The sequence below is a fragment of the Corapipo altera genome, unplaced genomic scaffold (genome assembly GCF_003945725.1).
Source record: "Corapipo altera isolate COAL_440 unplaced genomic scaffold, ASM394572v1 2b, whole genome shotgun sequence".
NCBI lineage: Eukaryota > Metazoa > Chordata > Aves > Passeriformes > Pipridae > Corapipo > Corapipo altera.
Window position 1 is genome coordinate 6,861,446 of NW_020884874.1, and position 20,400 is coordinate 6,881,845.

Below are 20,400 nucleotides of genomic sequence, written 5' to 3' on the forward strand. Positions count from 1 at the left end.
GCACCGACACCGACACCGAGCGGCCGCAGCGCGCAGGCGCCTCCGCCCGCCCCGGGGGGCTGCGGGAGGGGCGGGGGCGGGAGCGGCTCCGAGACCCGCGGGGCTGGGAGCGTCACCCCGGGCAACCCCGACCGCGTCGGGGCCTGTGCGTACCGAGCAGTGCCTGACCGAGGCGCCTAAAGCAGGTGGGGAGAGCCACCCCGCAGAGGTGCGGCCGTGCGCTGCAGGGTGAGCCCCGCGCCCGGGCAGCCTGCCCGGCTGTTTAGTGGTTAAAATTAGAAGAGCTGAATTCTCCCCTAAACGTGTGGCAAAGCAGTATTGCCCCTACATGGAGCCACAGCAGCCCTTACAAAACTGCTCTTCTCAACTTGGCACCTGCGGTGGTTCTTTGTCACGAGCTTGATGTTTAAGAGATGTCACCAAGTTTGCTCGTGTGGCAGCTTGACAGCTCCCAGAAACGACGTGCCTCCAAAGCGGGACGCTTGGGTCCCTGCACGTCGGCAGACGGCTCCGCGGATGTCCTGTCTTGCCCCCTCCTGGACCACCAGTCTTGTAGGGCAGCCAAAATAGTCACCGAGCCTGCCCTCATCCCCAGGAGGTTGATGAGTAGCATCCACCGATGAAAGACATTCCAGATACAGCCTATGGGCAGCCCATCCCATCCCAAAATCTGACTGTCAATGATAAATTAGGACTGCAAAGGCAGAAAAACCCTTTCAGTACACTCTAATGAGCTAGCTGCAAAGTGGGGTTATTTTTTCAGCAGCCAAGAACATATGGTCAGTATTATACCTAAATATTTTTTTAAAAGTATACAGAATCCTGATTAATTTTTGAAGTAACTGTTTATACATGTACACATCAACATGTGTCCCAGGAGGCTCTACCTTTGGTTGTTCTTGGATTTACACCTTGGAGAAGAGATCTGGATCTTTCCAGGTATGCGTCCATATGAACAGGGGTTTTTTGAATCTTGCTGCCTGGTATAAGATCTGATTTTCAAAAATATATTATGAAATAATTATAAAGGACTTGATTTGGGACTATGTTTCCTCTAACTGGCCAGCCATTTTTGTGGATGTACTTGCTCTTTCCCAAGATATGCAGAAGAGTAAAAGAGCTGGAAAAAGGGTAGGAAGAGTCAGTCAGGATAGCATGGCTACAGGAATGGTCACAAGTGATTGCATCTAGCACGTGTTTGAGATTGACAGTATTCAGCTATGCTTGCTGGAGCAAAGCCAAGTAGCTTCCAAAAGCAGCACAAAGCAGAGCTCCTATCCCAATCTAAACTGACATGTAAGCATTTTCTAGCACAGTACTGAACATTATGCGTTGGAGAAGCACAGTTTGTTGTATCTTCCATAAAGTCTTTGTACTTCTCTGATTACCCTCCAGGTCTTCTCTAATTTTGGGCAAAGCCTTGGTGGTAAACAGCATCTGCTTAGCTCAATGCAAAAAATGTTAGTTAGGAAAGCTTGGCAATGAACTAGCTTTTGGAGCCATGTGAGGGTGTAGAACTTTGTCCTGACTGCAGCTCGTCTCTTGGGATCTTTATATTTCAGTATATTTGTGATTAAATGCCATTTCCGCTCTGTAGCAGAGCAGTAAGAACCAACTAATGTAAATGGTGGTATCTAGTACAGCTGTCAGTAGAAAGAGAAAAATGAGCGAGAATCTGAGAGCTGCCCCTATATGCTGTCTCTCCAGGAGGAGCATAAGCAGATGGTGCATGTAGACATGGCTTTGATGGACTCTACCCACTTCTAGAAAAAAACCTTTAATAGAATCACTGGCATTATTTTATATATGTAATAACACAGTCCTAGGCAGATATTAACGGCCATGATTTTATATAACCTTTAGTTATACAATAAGACTAGATAATATTATCTATAGTTATACAGATAACAAACTTTCTCCAAGTAAAATATATTAAGTAGAGTTTCTCCTCTAAAAACAAGGTCTCATGTACCATGGAAGAATAGGTTGGTTTAATTAAATTAGTTTAATGTCCTACTGTTAAACCACTCTAAAGACTGGCTTAACCTCCTATCTTTGTCAATAAAGTTCAAGTTCATTGAAGTGTGCTAGTATAAATTACTCTGTCAGAGGAAAGAAATAAAAACTGTTTGCATTTACATGGAATTGGCTTCAAAAAGACAGATCAAATTTTAGAGATTTGTGTTGAATTGATGCTTTTTGTTAGTGGAGACAGGTTTTAATGGTGTTACAGCTGTTCATTGATGCAGGCTTCCTCTCTTTCTTCTGCTATTAAAGTCTTGATAGCTTAAGTACTTTCTCAAATTATTTAGTTATTTTCCACAGTAGAAAATGTCACATGGGTGTTACAAATTGCTGTCTTGTTCCTTATCTCTAGCAACCAGCTTTATGATCCTCAGCAGTTATACCCTGACCTCTTGCAGCCTGCCTGTTCTCCTGTATTTCAGGGAAAATATCATACTGTTGATGATGCAGGGAGGTGTTGGAGGTATCAGGCAGGAGTTCAGAAGTACAGCTGAGACCAGAACCTCCATCTCCTGCCTCTCAGTTTAGCCTAGCTGAGCATCAGAAGACTTTATTAAGAGGATGATAAAGTAACTTTTTGTAAAATCGCAAGCGCTCTGCCTCTTCCAAATGAGAGCCTGATTCTGTAGCCTTTTTTAGACAAAGTTTTCACTAAAGAGAAAAAATGCTTTGTATTCAGGATCCCAGATGTGCCAGGATGACAGGGCTATTTTCAGACAGTGGTAAGATCTATGAAACATTTCCATTTATAGTTTCAGGAAGCGTACTCAGCATCTACTCTAAACTAATCTTTTAAACTCCCTGTATAGACAATATAAGGGGGCTCCGTTGGAAAGTAATTAATCCTGTGTGTATTTGACAACTGTCTGGAGTGGGGCAAAATACACTGGCAAATCTCATCCCAATTGCTGAAATTATGTGTCATATAACTGAAAAATTACACGTATTTTCCACAGAAAATTTATTTATATGGGTTTTGCTTGAAAGCATCCTCAAGAATTATGTTTTCTTAGAAGGAAGTTTGTATGGCAGAGATTGTGAATGACAAATACTCTCTTGGCTTTTTAATATTCTGGAGGTTTATTTAAAAGGAATAGGTGCATTCCATGCATTTTTAACTCAAGCCTCCAACAGACACTTTCTGATGTATTATCAGGCAGTTCTTCCAGTGCAACACCTGCAGGGAGTGTGTCTCCTGTTAATACAAGCCGGGCTGTCCTCTTGTTTGAATCCAAGGTTTAAAACACCATATCCCAGGGCTTCCAGGTATTTGATTTGATAGTATAGTAAACGATTGTTGCGAACTTAGAGCCAGGAGCCAACTTTCTTCTGAAATAATCTGTCTAAGCATGCAAGTTTTAGCAGAAGCACTGGTTGTTGTAGATGTTTATCCAACAGGTACAGGATCCTGAGGTATAAGGACAGAGTAAAATTGTTTGCTATTAAAATGATCTAAACTGTACAGAGTAAACAATTTATTCAATCACACTGAACAATTATCCCTGTTCCCAAATTATGCATGAGCAGTTCCCTGCTGACACTTTATTTTGTATGTTCATTATTTGAAATTGCTCAGTGAACGATTTCTATGAACTGCTTGCAAGTGATTTTTCTGGGACTAGATGGAAGGGCCTGCTCTGCTTGCTCTAGCTCTACTTAAATCACATGATTCCCCCCCAAAATAGGAGAGCTGATATAAAACAGGTTGGATTTCCTAAAGCAGGGTCATGATGCGCTTGTCACTGCCCTGCCAGGGCAGCTTGCTAACCACATTGGGGAATAGCGGGGAGCCTGTCCTCTGGGGTTGGCTTCTTTCTGGAAATACAGGATTACCAGAGATGCGGTTTGACTACGTTTCTTGTCCTGGACCTCAAATTGCTATCAACATGTCGCTCTCTGTTAATGTGAGGCAGGTCTTGCTTCACACAAAACTGAAAGACAAGTAATAGAGCCATGCTTTTGCATTGCGTCTGTCCTCTCATTGGGTGACAGCCCATTTTTTAGGGGTCCCTGCTACAGCAGATTTGGCAGCACTGGGTGAACTGTGATTTTTCTGTTCCCTTTTTGGACAATTTCCACGCATAAAGTTCAAAATGATCATGCAGAGATATCTGTGCTAATCCTGAAATAAATCCATTTCAACTGCAGCTCTCAAAGTTCTCTCTGCAGAGATCTTTGTGAATCTATATGGGTCTGTGTGACTGTCTTTATAAACCAAAGGAATTGCAAATGTTGTTGGAGGACAAATGCATGCATGCTTTTGGGCGTTGGTACAATGACAATTAATGTTCTGTTGCAGTATTAGTCCTTTTTATCTCTACATTTCAATATTCACCGGTGGCTACTTTTGAGAAGCAAAGGCTAGGATTGAATCTCCAGGACATTGCATATTAGCACCATTATTAACAATTTTGTAGGAATTTTTAAAATTATTGATAAGGATTTAGAATTTTATTTAAAGATTAGAAAAGGAACAATATTAGAAATTAGAAAAAATTATTAGAAATTAGAAAAAATTAGAAAAAATAACAAGTGTTTAACACATCCAAAAGGACAGACAGAACTGAAAAAAAAAATTAACTTAAAAACTTGAAGAAGGAGGACAAAGAGAAGTAGGGGGAGGCAGAAGATGAGTCTAAGGAATTATTTAAACAAGTGACAGAGAAAGCATGTAGGATTTGAGAGTGAAAACACTCCACAGTCTGAGGGGGAAGAAAAGGTAAATAGATTAGCTCAGAAGAACTTTGTATAGGCATGAGGTAGCTTTTATAGATATAATTTTTTCTTTTCAAAAATACACAGAGAACAAGACTGGGGAGAAAACTGATAAACCCACCAAGGAACACACGGGGGAAGAAAGTAAGCCAAAAGAAATATTAGGAACAAAAGTCTGAGAGCAAAAAGCAAACCAAGAATGCACAAGTTTGGTCCAAATGTACAGAAATGGGTTGATCTAGGCTAAGCACCAAGCAGGAGCATTTTATGCACTTGATCAGATTAGCAATCCTAAATAAGAGACTTTGAAATACTCCTTGTTTTAAGCATAAACCTCAAGGTGATAATAAGCACCCAATTTTTTAATTCATTGCCTCCTCCACCGTTTCTGAAGAGTCAGCACCAAACAACTGCTAAGGAGAGTCTGGTCTGCCTTTGGTGTGCACCCCATCTATGCTGCCTGATGCCAGACTTCAGCTGTGGATATCATGAAGCACTATCAACATGTGTTCTGAGTTACAGCATGCCACAACTGCTTCTACCTACCCTGATCTTTGAGAGTAAAGGTAAACACAAATGCAAAAAAAAAAAATTGGGAATCCTTCTAATTTCAATGAATAAATAAGACCAGTCTTCTGAGTAATGTTTATTATACTTTTTCATTCTGTAAAGAAAAAAGCAACAAACAAACCCCTATTATATAGGGTTAAAAACAGGGATACAGACTGCAATAAACATACATATATTTAAGATTATTGCTTTTGCATGTAGCTTAAGTACACATACCACTGTATAAATCACTTTCAGACCTAAAATGGCAACAAAAATGGTGAACAAAAAGGTACTAATAATTTGTAAAATAAAAACCAATATAAAATGGTTTATGTATCAGTATTTATTGTATTTTTTTCTACTAGTACTTACTCTTTAATTTTTTAAATAATGAACGTATATACTGAAAGGACACTATGCTTTTGAAAAGTTGTAACTGAACAAGAAAATGGAGATCCAGTGAGAAACAGAGCATAGTGCTGAATGTATAATTCCTTCTTAAGAAGTACTCCATTCCCCTCAGTAGGGAGATCTGCTTCAAAATATCATCTGAGAGGACATGACCTTTCTGTAAAGGAAAACAGGATAGTTTTTCTTCATACTCAAAATATTTTCTCTAAGCTAAAATTCTTAGTAAAATAGAATAGCTACTACAACAGAATTCAGTGAAAGTTTTAAAGATTTTAATGTGAGAGAGTAAGATGAATGAAGCACAATAAGGATTTCCAGCACAACAGCTGTTTTATAGGAACTGCTGATACTCATGCCTGTGTATCCTGGCAGAAGTGAACTGGCTTGCCTCACTTTTGTTATGGAGTGAGTTATTTTTCATTTACCCCCATGTGAAAGAATGCCTATGGGAAGATACAAGGTCACACCTAATGTGTTTTAAAGTCATCCCATATCTTACCTGCCAGTACCCCACCCTTGTAGACATGTCCTGCAGTTGGGCCCTGGAAGTCCAAGCCCAGCACTAGGTATGTACATTGTCCTGTACTCTTATTAGGAGTCCCTAAAACCTACACATGGGAAACACTACACCTATATGTGTGCTTCATCTCCACTGAGCCCAGACTCCTGCAGGCTGCTTGGGATCATCCTGCCAGAATCCCTGCCTGGGGACAGGGACCTGCTTACCTCCTTTTACAGATCTGAGATGCTTTAATGCTTGCCTATGATGGGCAGTTTCTATAGAAGGTGATGGTGGTGCCCACTTCTATACAATGACATAGAGCATTTATCCATTAAATGGGATTTTTGGCTTCAGTGTCTGTCTTATCCTAATGGACCTTACTCCCAGAAAATTACTGTATCCCCCTATATACTACATGATATATAGTTTCAAACAGGTTTGGATGGAGAGTAACTATTAGATACAATGAAAATGATGAGATTCACTGCTGAAATATTTACCACTATTATTTTATTGCAATTGTTTATTTATATGACTTTGGTGTCTGAGTTCTTGATCATGTATCTTTTATCATCCTTCATCTTCAAAACCCCATTCAGATAGCAAAATAGTCCTGCCCCCACGATGTACCATCAATCCCTCTAATTAGGAGCTGCAGTGGAACTGACAACTAAAAAAAAATTGCCTGTGAATCCACAGCAGAAGAGTAACCGCTATAAAATCCTTCCGCTCCCACAAGCTTTTGAGAATGTCCCATCTTTTTTTCCAGTCCAGAACAATATTTAACAACATTTGTAGCTTGCAGAGTGATGATTTGGGTCCAAACCTTCTGTTGGCAGAATCCCCTGCAAAGCTACCCTCTAGGAGGGCATTGCTAGCCATGGTTTGGGACGTGACCCAAAATCTAGAGCTCAAAGATGACACGTTTGCGCTGCCTTTCTCCTACACGCTCCTGCTGATGAAGTTCAACCTACATGGTTTGATTCATCAGCATGAGGTGGCTTGATTCACATGTCAAGTTCAATTAACTCTTTTGATTCCCAGAGAAGCAGAATTACAGTAAGCAGAAACTGAAGGGACACCATAATCTACAAGAAAGGAAAGTTAATGTGAATTCGACAAACATAAAAAAAAGGGTGTTCTCCCTTGAGACCCCTGAACCTATTATATTTTAATGCATATTAATGTAAACAAAGTAAGTATTTTCAAGAGGGATTAACAAATCAGCTTAAATATGGTATTTATTTTGTTGTATAGTAAAAAATATCTGTCATACAGCAATACTCTAGGGAGGAAAAATATGCATTCAATTATTACAGGAATAGAAAGAAAAATATTTAATCTGTTCACATCTGAATTCACCAAATAGATACTATTTTTCCCTTTTTTATTTAAACAGTTTTCTTCTATGTAAATAACTGCAGATTTGTTTAACTTTTAACACATGGCTTGCAATACTTGTTTATATGATCAATACAATACTGTATTTTAATTTTTCATACACATTGAGACCAAATATGTCTTATATTTATCATTTACAATAAGCAAAATCTTTTAAACACTTTTTTTCCTGAAAATGCAGTATCAACATATTATTTAATTACTACAAGCATATGCCTTTTTTGTGGTATAGCAAAACTATGCATTTTCATCCAAGCATGTATGCAGCTTTCCCAGCTTTATCCTAGCACAAATCATATCTCTATATGTATAGTTTGCCATAATTCTTTCCATCACTGAGTTTCCTTTGAACACTGCCATACTTGCTGGGCAATTAATTCTTGAAAATACAGAACCTCGATGGCCCTCCTCAGTCACCAAATCCAGCCTCTGTTATCACAGGCAACTGAATAAAATAATCTTTTTCATTAAGCACTTAAAATTTGCCTTGCAAAAATTATTAACTATAACAGTACATTGGGGTACGTCCACTCTGGTTATTCTGTAGTTTCTGTAGTTTTGAGTGGAATTGCATGTTGAAAAGTGTTAGCTGTACTTACACTACTAGTAGTTAAGAAACTACTACATAATGAAAGAATTGCAGGGTCAGTCCCATGCCCCTAAATAGGCAAGACTTGCTTTGAAACTCTCACTATACATTGCTGCATACAACAAATTAATTTGCCACAAGCCCGATTTAAAATAAACCTCTGCTGGACAAAACCTGTATGAAATTGAGTGCTCTTTTCCTGTCCCCTACCTCCCCATCCTGTTTTGGACTGTCCTAGGCCATATATTTTCCTGGCTTGTGCAGTGAATTTGAACCCTTCTGCAGGCTGTAAGGGCTATTCCAACACGATGTCCACAATTATAAAAGCTCTGGAAGATAAACTGATGCTGATGAATGAGTAAAGCATCACATGCACCAGATTCTGCCACTCTTACCCACAGTAGTATACAAATCTAAACATAACCCCACAAAAGGTTATGGAACTGGTAAAAATGTAAAATGTGAGTAAAAGGGAATCATTGCATAACAAGAAAAGAATTCATTGACAGCAACACGGACTTAAGTATCCATTTGCTTAAACCGATTATGAAGGAGGCTGATCACCTCACTGATAATTATTCCTGAGTAGTAACAGGGGCTTAAATTGGATGATGCTCAAGTCAGAACTCCATCCTAGCTCCAAATGTTTACTAACCTATAAATAATCATAGAACACTCTGGGTTGGAAGGAACGTTTAAAGGCCATCTAGTCCAAGCCCCTTGAAAAAGCAGGGATCTCTTCAAATAGACCAGGTTGCTCAGATTTTGAATTTGAATGTTCCCAGGGACAAGGCATCCACCATCTCTCTAGGCAGTCTGTTTCAGTGTTTCAACACAGTCATCATAAAAAGATTCTTCCTTATATCTAATCTGAATCTACCCTCTTTGAGTTTAAAGCCAGTACCTCCTGTCCTATCGCAACAAGCCCTGCTATAAAACTTCTGTCCTCATCTTTCTTATAAGCCCCCTATAGTTACTGAAAGGCTGCAATAAGGTGTCCCTGGAGACTTCTTTTCTCCAGGCTGAGCAATCCCAACTCCCTAATGACTGGATGTATAGGATATCACAAAAGCTTGTCTGATTTCACTGACATCAGTCTTGAGCCTTCACTCAGGTAGATTACACAGCCCTCCCAAAACACTGGTTTACAAGATGCATACCAGAGCATATTTTACAGTATGTTTTGGAAATGCTGTCCAGATTTAAAAAAAAAAACACAAAAAAAACCAGAGGTAGAGCAGGCTTGCTGTCTTGTTTCCAGTCCTTTTGTGTGTACTTACATTATTGTAGATATATATGCCCTGAATTCTACAGCTGAAATGTACTGCTAGTCATAACTCACACAGATGCTGGAAAACTAGAAACATTTTTTAAAAAGTGACTCAAAGCCCCAAAAGCACAGTAGCAACAGCTAAACAAGATTAGCTAAGAGTATGTTCAGATATTGACTCAGACATCCTAGTAGAGATTTCTGACAGTAACCGATTTCAGCAGTGAAAAGCATCACAGAGGATTGTGTTTGGAAACCAGGCTGAAACCAAGGCACACACCAGTCACAAAGAACAAAAAAATTACCAAAAGTATGTCACAAAGCACCTATCACTCCAGATCAGGTATCTTTCTAAGCAGTATGCTATAGTTTAAATAGAATATATAAGCTTGATGTAAAAATTGGATGAGCAAGACTCCTTGGTCTTATTTTGAAGGTGAAGATGATCAAATTAGTTAATTTTAGTAGGGTCAGAATTTAGTAAAGACAAGTTTTCTTGATTATATGGGCCAAACCTATATATTCAAGAAAACTGAAAATGAATTATTTATATTACACCTAAATCTAGAATAAGATCTCTTTTATGTACATAAAATATTTTTATTTTTGTAGATTGTTAACACATGAAACACTGAGTATAAACTTCATATTGGTCCGACACGTGTTATAGCATGAGAAATTTACATATTCTTGTTATTTTATCAGAATGAGGGGTGGGGAGTTATTTTTAAATGGCCTGTTAAAACACAGTGTAAGGTTTTCAGAGCAACTCAGCCAACTAAAGCAGAGAGGGATTGTGAGGCACAGCCCAAGTGACAACACCCGTGAGAGATGATGCACTTCTTACCCACCTCAGGCACCACTGACAAATAGGACATGATAGCACAATCACAGCACTGAAGTTACAGGAGAATACCTGTCCTGAGTCATATCAAGGCCAGGTAGCCTACTATCCTGTCCCTTAACCATGAAAAGTATAGGAAGAGGGCACACACAGCTGTACTGCACGCTGCCAGGCAATGGCACCGTGTTATCATCTTAACAGGTCTTTAAAAGCCATCAATGAACTCTCTGTTTGCATTTTTTTTAATTCTATTTTGACCAGGACAAAGTAGCTCTGTGACTCAGGGACTTCACGCACTAAGTAGTAGATACAGAATACAGTGCATGGAAAGGTTATGAGAATGATTTGGGGATTATCCCATTGCACGATGTGGTGTTTATGTTTGTCAGATTTTCCTCTCTGACAAAGTAATATAAAGCTAAAAGCAAAACTTGTACAATGTTATCTGCTCTACACTGAAGGTCCTTCAAACAGGAAATGTTTCATATCACTTCTAATAGCTTTCTTATACATATTGCATGATTATCTTTCAGCATAAGATTGTATCATCATTTTAAGTCCTCCATCAACAACTCACAGTTCTAAACTCATATGTATACCCACATATGAGAAAAACACACAGTGGTCATCCTACATCCAGCAATTTTAAAATATTAAAAATACGATCTACTTCCAGATATATCAAGCAGCAATCCATTCTCATTAAATAGTAATGGTTCTTATTTTTTGATTACTGGCTGGCATCAGGGATAGCAGCAGGAAGGGGAGTTAGCAAAGACATTCAGACACTTCTCTCCAAAGGCACAGTGACCTCAAGGGTCGAAACCAACTCGCTCCTACTAAGTATGGGCTGGGGCTCCCTTACACCATTAAAACACTACAGAATTAGGGAGAGAATATCTTTTCAATCAAGAATTTCATAGGCACAGAAAAGTGACTCTGGAAGCTAAACAAGAATGTTTTAGTTAAAAATTGTATTTATTGCTGCAGCTGTTTTAGTCTCTTCCTACAAATGTAGTTAAAAAGAATATTGTACAACAAACTCCAATGGTTTGGCAGTTGATTGATTATTGTACATGTCACGAAGGGCACTGGCACTGCAGAAACCTAAGTCCTATAGCATCACATTCTATCAGAAACACTACACAATTGTTTCCCTAAGCTATAGTTGCAGCAGTTACAACTTCTATTTTTGTAAAGCCAGCAATGACATTTAAGTTTGTTTTCACAGAATACCTCTTTAGGACAGTCAGAGAGAAACCAATCACTCATGAGATAGAATTTGTTGTTTTCTTTTTTTGGTTTCTTTAAGAATCTTGTTGTGCATTTCGAAATCTTTCACTTCTTTAAGAAACAAACCCAATACGATTGGTCCTTGGTTTTCTGCATTATTCGTGTTAATTGAAACAATGTTCATATGGTATAAACATGAATGTTATAAGCAAGTTGCTATATTTTGAAGACAACTTGTTTTCATTGACTATTCTGACTATACTTCATTATGGCAAAAATTTTGAGAAAACATAATTACAAATACTGTGGGCTTGCTTTTTAAAAAAAATCCCAAACAACACAACACAGAGGCCACCACAATTGCAATAAAACCTCAGCCTGTTATGATTTGTTTTCCTCCAAAAGTAAGAAGATGAAGATCAACAGAAGAATCAACAGAAAGTAAACATATTGCACAGACAGCAAAAATGCAGAAGCCAACCTGCTGGCTTGAGAGGGAGAAAATTCAAGCTACTCCAATAAATGTAAATGGCACTTGTCAGTCAAATCTGGCTTGACTGGGTCTTGATCTGCTTCTGCTCTTCTGCTTTGCCACTTTGCATTTTCTTTCATCACTTTGAGGAATGGCTGCAGCAGAGTGTTCCTTCCTAGGGCGGTGAGAGGAAGGAGCCGCAGTTTGTAACCCCTGAGGGCTTGCGGCGTGGGGAGCCTCGCTGTAGGTGATGGTGAGAGACCTGCACTGGAGGGGTCTCTGGCAGTGCAACATGATAGAAGTTTGGTAACCGAATGTCGTATCTAAAGCCTTGCCCCACGTGCACCCTGTCATTCAAGGCATACAGTTTTTCAGCAATGTCGCTCCCAATTAAAATTGAGAACAGGCGGGAGATGAAACGGTGTTTAGCAAACAGCAGATAGAGCTTCTTTCTCCTCCAGGCCACATACCGACAATCTGTCTCTGCTGTAAGTGTTACCTATAGAAGAGAAAATTAAAGAGCTAGGTGACAAGGCAGTGATGTTGCCACTGCTGTCCTTGCTCAGAAGGCACCCCCCTCTCTCAGCAGAACCTGCCTACTGCAATTAGAGCCTTTTAATCCAGGCAGAGAGCTCTGGAAGGTCTACTGTATGCAAAAGACAAGGGAGAAAGGTGACTGGGGATGGACTGAATGATCACATCTAGTTGGCCTCGGTGACAGTACGACTGTGCCCACCTTGTCAGGATGCCCTGGCTAAGCCCTGCACTCCCTGCTCCACTCTTGGCAGCCTCAGCTGGAAAGGCAGGTCTAAAGAAAGTTCTCGACAAATGCCATTTGCCCTTGTGACAGGAGACATCAGATCCCACACAGGCAGGAGTCAGCATGTTGGTCAAGTGACAGCAGTGGGAGGGCTCACAGATTAGAGGGGGCAGCTCCAACTGACACAATGTCCTGTGCTGTAACCTGTGCCAAGTTGTGTCACAGGCACGTCTCTCCCTGGCTCATCTCCCATTGAGAAGCCTCTTCAGCACCAGTTTCTACCCGCTTCATGCAAACCTGGCTTCTCAGGCCTGGATATTGGCACAGCCAAAGAATGCAAACAGGACCTACCTCCTGGATTAGCTTTAAGGAAAACCCTATCTGTTGTAACAAGATACAAACAGCAAAACCAGTCCAACAGGTAAAGAGGACTTCCCTCCCAAAATTAATAGAATGCCACTTATTTTTATAGCATCCTAAAACCCCACAACTGAATACATTTATTTCTAAACCAAACAGTACTTGAACAGTTTTTTGTAGTACTAAAAAAAACCCATAAAACAAACCCCCTCATCTTTTACCTGGAAAATTCCCTCTTCTGTGGGCCTCAGTGAATCCCATTCAGGAGAATCCAGAAATTGGAGAGGAAAAATATAATGCAGAAACTCCCCATCAACTGTTACTCTGATCCTACCAAGACAAGATGTGTTAATTTGTTAGCACTACCTGTACACCAGCAAGGACTGCAACAAAAATGTGCTGTTTCTACTGTGTGAGGAATTTAAATATAGCTTTGAGAGCACAAAAAAGCAATCAATGGCCAACAGTATCCTAATTATATTTTTAAACCCAACTTGATCAGGCCAATTGAAAGAGAACACAAGACAATCACGCAACTGAAATGGAAATCTTTGCAGGCTTTATTCAAGTCATATCATTCTCTCTGTGGCAGTGCAGTGCAGTCTGTGCAGTGACATGCTAGCTTTGTCATTAAAAGGCCAGCGTGCACTGGAGCAGTGAAAGACCAATGCCTGTAACACCATTTGCCTCGTTCCCCTGAAAACCATGGCATTTACTTCTAGGTTTGGCAAATAGGCACTTTAGAGGGAACAAAGCGGCAAAAGCAGGGAGTGGGAAGCAAGAGTTCCCCACGGCATGTAGTAGAGAGGGTTCTCCCCATGTTTAACAGGAATTACATGGCCACAGTACTGTGTCTGGAGCCAGAAGAACAGCCTGGAGGTATGGGATCTCTATGTGAATGTTGTGGCCTTCTGCAGATGCCACAAAAAGAAAAATTTCCTTTCTACTTTTTAAATAATATTTAAGTTTGAAGGCACACAAGAAGCCCTGTACCAGGTGAAGAAGGGCAGTAGAACTTCCTGTTAGTTGATTACTAACCGGTTGGGCATGTAGAAGGGTGGATATCTCTCCTATAGTACACCTATGACCAAAAGCAATCCCCATGAGGTACTCCCAACAATTCTCTGAACCAGGGTGTCGTTAAGGACAATTGCCTACAATCCATATTGTCCATTGCAAGTAGTCCTAAATCAGCTGAGTGTCAAGCTGCCTACAAATTCCATCTGTCCATGCAGCAGGCTATCAAAATTCACCCACAAAGTGTCCCATCAAAGACAGTCCATGGACATCATCCTGGGTATCCCACCTAGCCTTGTGGCAGTCTAGTATTGCATACTGCTTTTCATACAGGACGGAAACTAGTACTTCCCTTCAGTAAAGCATCGGCAAAGCTGCCAGAAGGTTTCCCTGTAATTAGGGAGTACAAGCAGGTGGATTTATTGCCTCAGGGTCTAACAAAGGGCCACAGTATACAGTAACTGTAGATGCAGTTCTGCAAATCTTGACAGGGCTCAACTATGTCCCCTTGTAATGAAAAGGCGCTTTTAAGCCTTTTGCTCTCCCTTACTCCTTCTCTTCTCCCACCCCCTTGAAAGCAACTAAATACAATCTGTATCAATGTCAAGATCTCTATTACACAGAGTTTATCTCAGTACATTCAGTTTCATAACTAACTTTTAATCTCATTTCAGATTATATAAGCAAAGAAAAATAAGACAGATGCTGTTCTCATCAGCTAGGCAGTAGATAGATAGCAAACCACAGCCTGAAAACTGAAGTACATATTTGTTCCCTTTATCTGGCTAACCTGTTAAGTGCTATGATACAGTGGTCTGGAAAAGAATGACTTCAAATCTTTTTCTTTATGCTATTACAGATTTTGTGCTTAGTGTTTTTATGATAGTGCTATCCTAGACAAGTGTATTTAGCCCATTAATATTTATATTACTTGCATTAATATTTAATCTATTGTATTGGAAAATAAACAAACAATACACAAATCAGGCCTTTTTTTTTTTTTTTTCTCTCATTTTCAAGGAGTTAAAAATAAAGGTATTTTCAGTATACCTGAACAAACCAATACCAACCTGCCTGATACAAGCAAGGACAGTTTATCAATAGGTGTTTTGCCCTGCATGGCGTAACAGTGTTCCTTCTCCAGGGTAATCACTTCTGCATCACAGCACAAGACGATCTTCCTGTACACAGTCAAGGAAATTCCCAGAGGCTGGAATAGAGCACTGTAGAGTTCCTGGAATTCTCTGTCAAAGGCAACACTCCGAACTTGGTAGGTAACATAAATGAACTGGACGAAGCATATAGCAAACAGTATAAAATTCCAGGAGAATATATCAGCAGCACAGACATCCAGCCAAGCCCAAACAGAAGAGCAGAGAAAGCCCAATCCAAGCAGGCTGAAGACATAGAGAAGCCCAAAGAATCCACTTCCACCCATGAAGCCCACAACAAAGAGAATACTGGCTAGGTGGTAGATAGATCCCTCTGCCTCTTGCTTCCAGGTGGTACATGTAGGATGTGCATATATCAAACTTTCCCAAAAACTTGCATTTTCTCCCATGGCTGGAATAATTTGTTGATTCAGCTAAATCTTGGAAATTTTTATTTATGAGATGCAGCTAGTGAGGTCCTTTGCTTTTCCATTCTTGCGAACTCTGTTCCATGATCACATAACATCAGGGTCTCTTTTGGTAGTGAGGTTGTGCTTAGGATATCCAGCAACTAGGCAGTTAATGTTCTCAATGCTGTTTCTCATCAGTTCATGCATTGTTTTGACTTTGGTCATGTCATCTGTAGCTTCGTCTGATCTGGACAAGCGAAGAAAAGACTAATTACTTATAAAATTATTTTCATCAACTAGCCTCTATCAAAGTTTTTACTGTCTAAAACCACAGACTACATTACAGTCTTCCAATTCCCCTTGCAGGTCTGTTTGATTTCAGGATCAAACCTTAATATTCATTCAACTGAAGATCATATTCCTGTATCTATGAACCCTGTCACAATCATTGAACTGAACCCATGTAAACCTGTACTTGTATTCACAACATTCTGTGACAAGCCTTTGCACAGCCTCACTGTTGAAAAGGTAGTTGCATTTGTTGTCCTGAAACTGCCTCCTGAGAGCCTTATTTAAAATTCTACCAAGCTCTTTAACAAGAAGAGACAGTGAACTCTTTTGCCTTGTTCACCTTCTCCGTCTCACTCTGGATTTCAGTCAAACCACTCTCACTAATGTGTTGAGCAAGGCTGCTCTCTGTTCCTGGAGACAACAGACTACACCCCCAAACACTACAGTATGGGAAACCCAAGTATCACAGGGGATGGTCTTTTCTACTCCAAGATTTTTGCCTGAAAAACCTGTCATATATAAGAAAGACTATAAAGCTTAAAAGCATCTCTATACAGATCATGTTATTAGAGGTAATGTAGTAAGTAGTCCTGCAAAATATTACTCAAAGGACATTTACAAAGCAATTTTATAACATTCAAAGTTTTACCTCATATAATTTCATGCCATGGACCACATAATTTTTTTTGTTCAACAGGTTATTTGTTTTCATATGATAATGATTATATTTCATATATTTCATATAATAATTGCTAAGAATTTGAAAAGGAAAACACACAACCAAAAAACATGAAAAAAAAGACCAAAATAAGTTTAAAAAAATTAAAACCAGCTTTCTATGTCTGTCTTTTAAAATAAAAATACATGCTTCAATGTGAGATTACACATGGTAGAAACTGAAAATCCAGTATCTCTCAGTGGTGTCATCAAGATTGAAAACCTCCAAAGTCTTTAAGTGTCTGGTTCTTTTCCCAGTAAAAGAGCAGGGAAGCTAAGAAATATCTTGCCATCTACATTATTACATTCTCAAGATTATCAAAGCTCAGGGTTTTTTTTTATTTTTTCCCCAAGAGCCACATTACAGGCCTGTATCTCTTCTGTAGAGGAACTGGCTGAAGACCTCTGGACTCTAATTGAGGAAGTAAAAAGTGACCACAAAAAACTCAGAGAGGAGTTTAGGGAGAGCATTGTCCATGTCACGCCAGTGCAAACTGGAGACGGTGCTATTCAGACAGGCTATGGAGAGAGGATACATCACACGGGGCAACCCATGGTTCTTTTTACACAAATATGGGGAAGACATAAGGAGATGGGATGGAAAACCCACCTCTGCTTTTATCAGCATGGGTATAGGAGTTAAAGGGGAAAATGACCATCAGAGGCACTTTCTAAAGGATGGATGTAGCTCCAGTCTCCTGTGGGCAAGCCCCTAGGCAGAATCAGATCATCTGGAAGGGACCTCCCATTTGTATTCAAGGGAGAAAGCCGTGACTACCAAGACCAGCACTAGAGGGGCCCTGCCTCTAGCCAGGTAGAGGCATGGGATAACCATGTCTATTGGACCGGGTGGATCTGATGGCCTGGCACATCAGACCCACAAGAAAACAAAGCTTTGGTTGATACTGGTGCACTATGAACTCTAATGCATTTTTCCCCTCACTGGGTCCTCCTTGCATTATCTTTTATTTCTCTCTGAATTTGGGGAAGGGAATATTTAAAAGAAAGGAAAAGGGTTCATCTCATTAGAGATCTCGCCTCCTGGAATATATATTGTCATTAAACCAAGACAGTACCTCTTCTTAATCAAGAAATTATTCTAATATTTGTGAGCTAAAAATTGCTGGTAATTTTTATTATCAGGTATTATGTAGAACAGAGACGATAATAGGTATGGGCCTAAGGACAATAAAATTTCTAATTTTGATTGGTATTTAGTGCTAGAAAAGGCCTCTCACATTTTTCTTTATAGTTCCTACAAGTCCAAAATTTAAATTCTTGAGGGCTTCAGAACAGTCACTCTAATTAAGCCATTCATCTACTGCAAGCAAGGTTGGGGGGGAGAGAAAAATCCTCCAAATCAAAAAAACAAACAGCTGTGATAGCAACTGAGTTATCCTCCATAGCAGCACAACACTGCCAAGTTTGTACGTCCTGGCTATGGTGAACAGTTATTGCTACAAGTTCATTTGATGGTGATGATCAAACGAGCAGGAAACTGCATTTAAAGCAGGTTATCTGGATTATAAACCTGAAGAACTGTATCTTCCCAAGTACACATTGAGTACTTTCTACTCTGTCTCCTGCCTATGGAGAAGAAGGAGCACCACGCACAGCACAGTGTCTGCCATATTCAGAATAACATTGACACATTGACATCTGTAGGCTGCCAAAACCAGAGGTTCAAGACTCATTCAAGATGAGTCCTCACAGCTTGGGAAAGAGCTGTGCCCTGCCAACAAAGGCGGAATTACTGAGATGCTTCGGAGTGTTCTGCTCCACCACACATCCCACCTTCTTCATTAAGAGTAGATGAAGTGATGCAAAAAATCAGCCCAGGCTAGAGATGAGAGCAATGTACAGTGGGATGGACTCCTTTTAAATAAACAACAGCTGGAAGGACTAAGCTGTCATCAGAAAGTGTTAAAATCAACAAGTTTGCTGGAGCTTCAAAGCAGTAAATGGAGTATTTCACTTATACTCTCCCAAATAAATACCTGCCAGAAACTTAAAACTTCATATAAGCAATATACAAAACCAGTCAAAACAGAATGAATTTATATTGTAATTTAAATGCACATAGTACAACCTTCCCCTCCTCAAATGGGTATTTCCCTCATACATTGTAGTATTCCCACAAAGAATTACCAATTATGTACATCTTTTATTTGCTTGAGAACCGTGTACTTTACTCCATTTTTGTCACTGATGACTCAAATTCAACTCTGAGAAGCTTTGAGTGTTAGTTACTGTGTCTGGATCATAATAATTCCTGTGAAAAATAAACCCTAAGGCTACCAGCAGTTCTCTCTTCGGTCTTCTTAATTAAGTCAAAAGTAAAACTATTCGAAGTTTGAATACTCTATTCTTTAGTTGCCTTATCCCAAGTATTCAGAAAGAAAGCCCTCAGCACTTTCACACTGCACATGTTGACAGGCTATAGAGCTGTACATGCTAATTGTGTAACCAGCCCAGATGAATTGTTTGCTACAGGTTTGGAAGCAAAGAAAGATTTTCCTTTACAGCATATACATTTTCATGCACAAAATGAGATTATGCTAGATTTAGCAGGATTTGTCTCACTGGTTTTAGTCACTACAGTGTGTATGTTTATACATGAGCTAGTGGACACAGCCTGGCTCAACAGCTCAGCAACTCCACCAGGAACAAGGCAGTCCCTCCAGCCAAGGGAGGGGCCCTCCTGGCCTTGACAACCCCCACTTCCAGAGGGATGAGCTCTGAGCACCCCCTGTAGGCTGGTAAATTATATCTGGTCTAGCAATCTTTTAGATTATAAAAAGAAACTGCTGCTTAATTTTAGCAAGTAGTTTTACATGCAATGTAAACACATGTATCAATTAACATACCCCTTCCTTCCATTGCCCCTACATCTCTGAAATCCCCTCTGTGGCCCCTAATGACACCTACTGCTCTTGAGGCTTCTTTATGTATCATGCTTTCTCCAAGTTACTTTCCTTCTGCAGTTGTCACTTGGGGTTAGACACCCAAAGGGACCAAGACAACTAAACTCTTAATTGCAATGCCTAACTCAGTGCACGGAGGAGCTGTGAACCTACAGAGAACTATGGCTATGCACCTGTAGGCAAGTATGGGCAGATAAATAAGGTAAAATAATACAGTGATAATCCATCCTTGAATCCACATCAGGCTCAAAACATGCATACAACAATTAGGACAGTAACTAACAACACAAGCTAGCTTACCTTAAACTTCTTGACACTATATGCCAGAGAAAGCTGTAATTATAATACTGAAAACCACAAGGTTTTCCAAGAAAATGCAGCCTGTGCGATATAGAGAAGAGTACAGTAGCCTCATCACAGTTCATAAGATCTATTCAGGAAGATGGAAGAAGGATGAAGAAGAAAAGGACTACCCAACCCAAAAGACAAAGGTATCAAGATAATCAGTCACTATAAAAGTAGATATATTCAGATCACAAAGACACATAAGCATTCATAGCAAAGGTAATTAATTAGTAGGATGGTTTTAAAGATTTCCTTTGCTGGGAATTAAGGAAGTCAGGATGGTGTCTGGTCCCTAAAATAAATCTGCGTATACTATTATTAAAAAATTGATTTACTACAATTGTATTTTTTATTCTACAGGAAGTCACATTAGATGTTCGCAATAATGTCTCCTGGACTCTTGTCTTAAGT

General features: G+C 39.8%; 1 protein-coding gene across 2 annotated transcripts in view; it reads right to left on the reverse strand.

Moving 5' to 3' along the window:
* Positions 1-5,373: 5,373 nt before the first annotated feature.
* POPDC3 (popeye domain containing 3) overlaps positions 5,374-20,400 on the reverse strand; it is a 16,411-nt gene continuing 1,384 nt past the window's right edge. For both annotated transcript variants that reach the window (XM_027632533.1, XM_027632525.1), the window contains exons 2-4: positions 15,222-15,959; positions 13,356-13,464; positions 5,374-12,513 (exon numbers count right to left, since the gene is read on the reverse strand). In XM_027632533.1, coding sequence (XP_027488334.1) covers positions 12,190-12,513; positions 13,356-13,464; positions 15,222-15,712 — 924 coding nt within the window. In that variant the 5' untranslated portion in view covers positions 15,713-15,959 and the 3' untranslated portion in view covers positions 5,374-12,189. The remainder of the gene's footprint in view (positions 12,514-13,355; positions 13,465-15,221; positions 15,960-20,400) is intronic.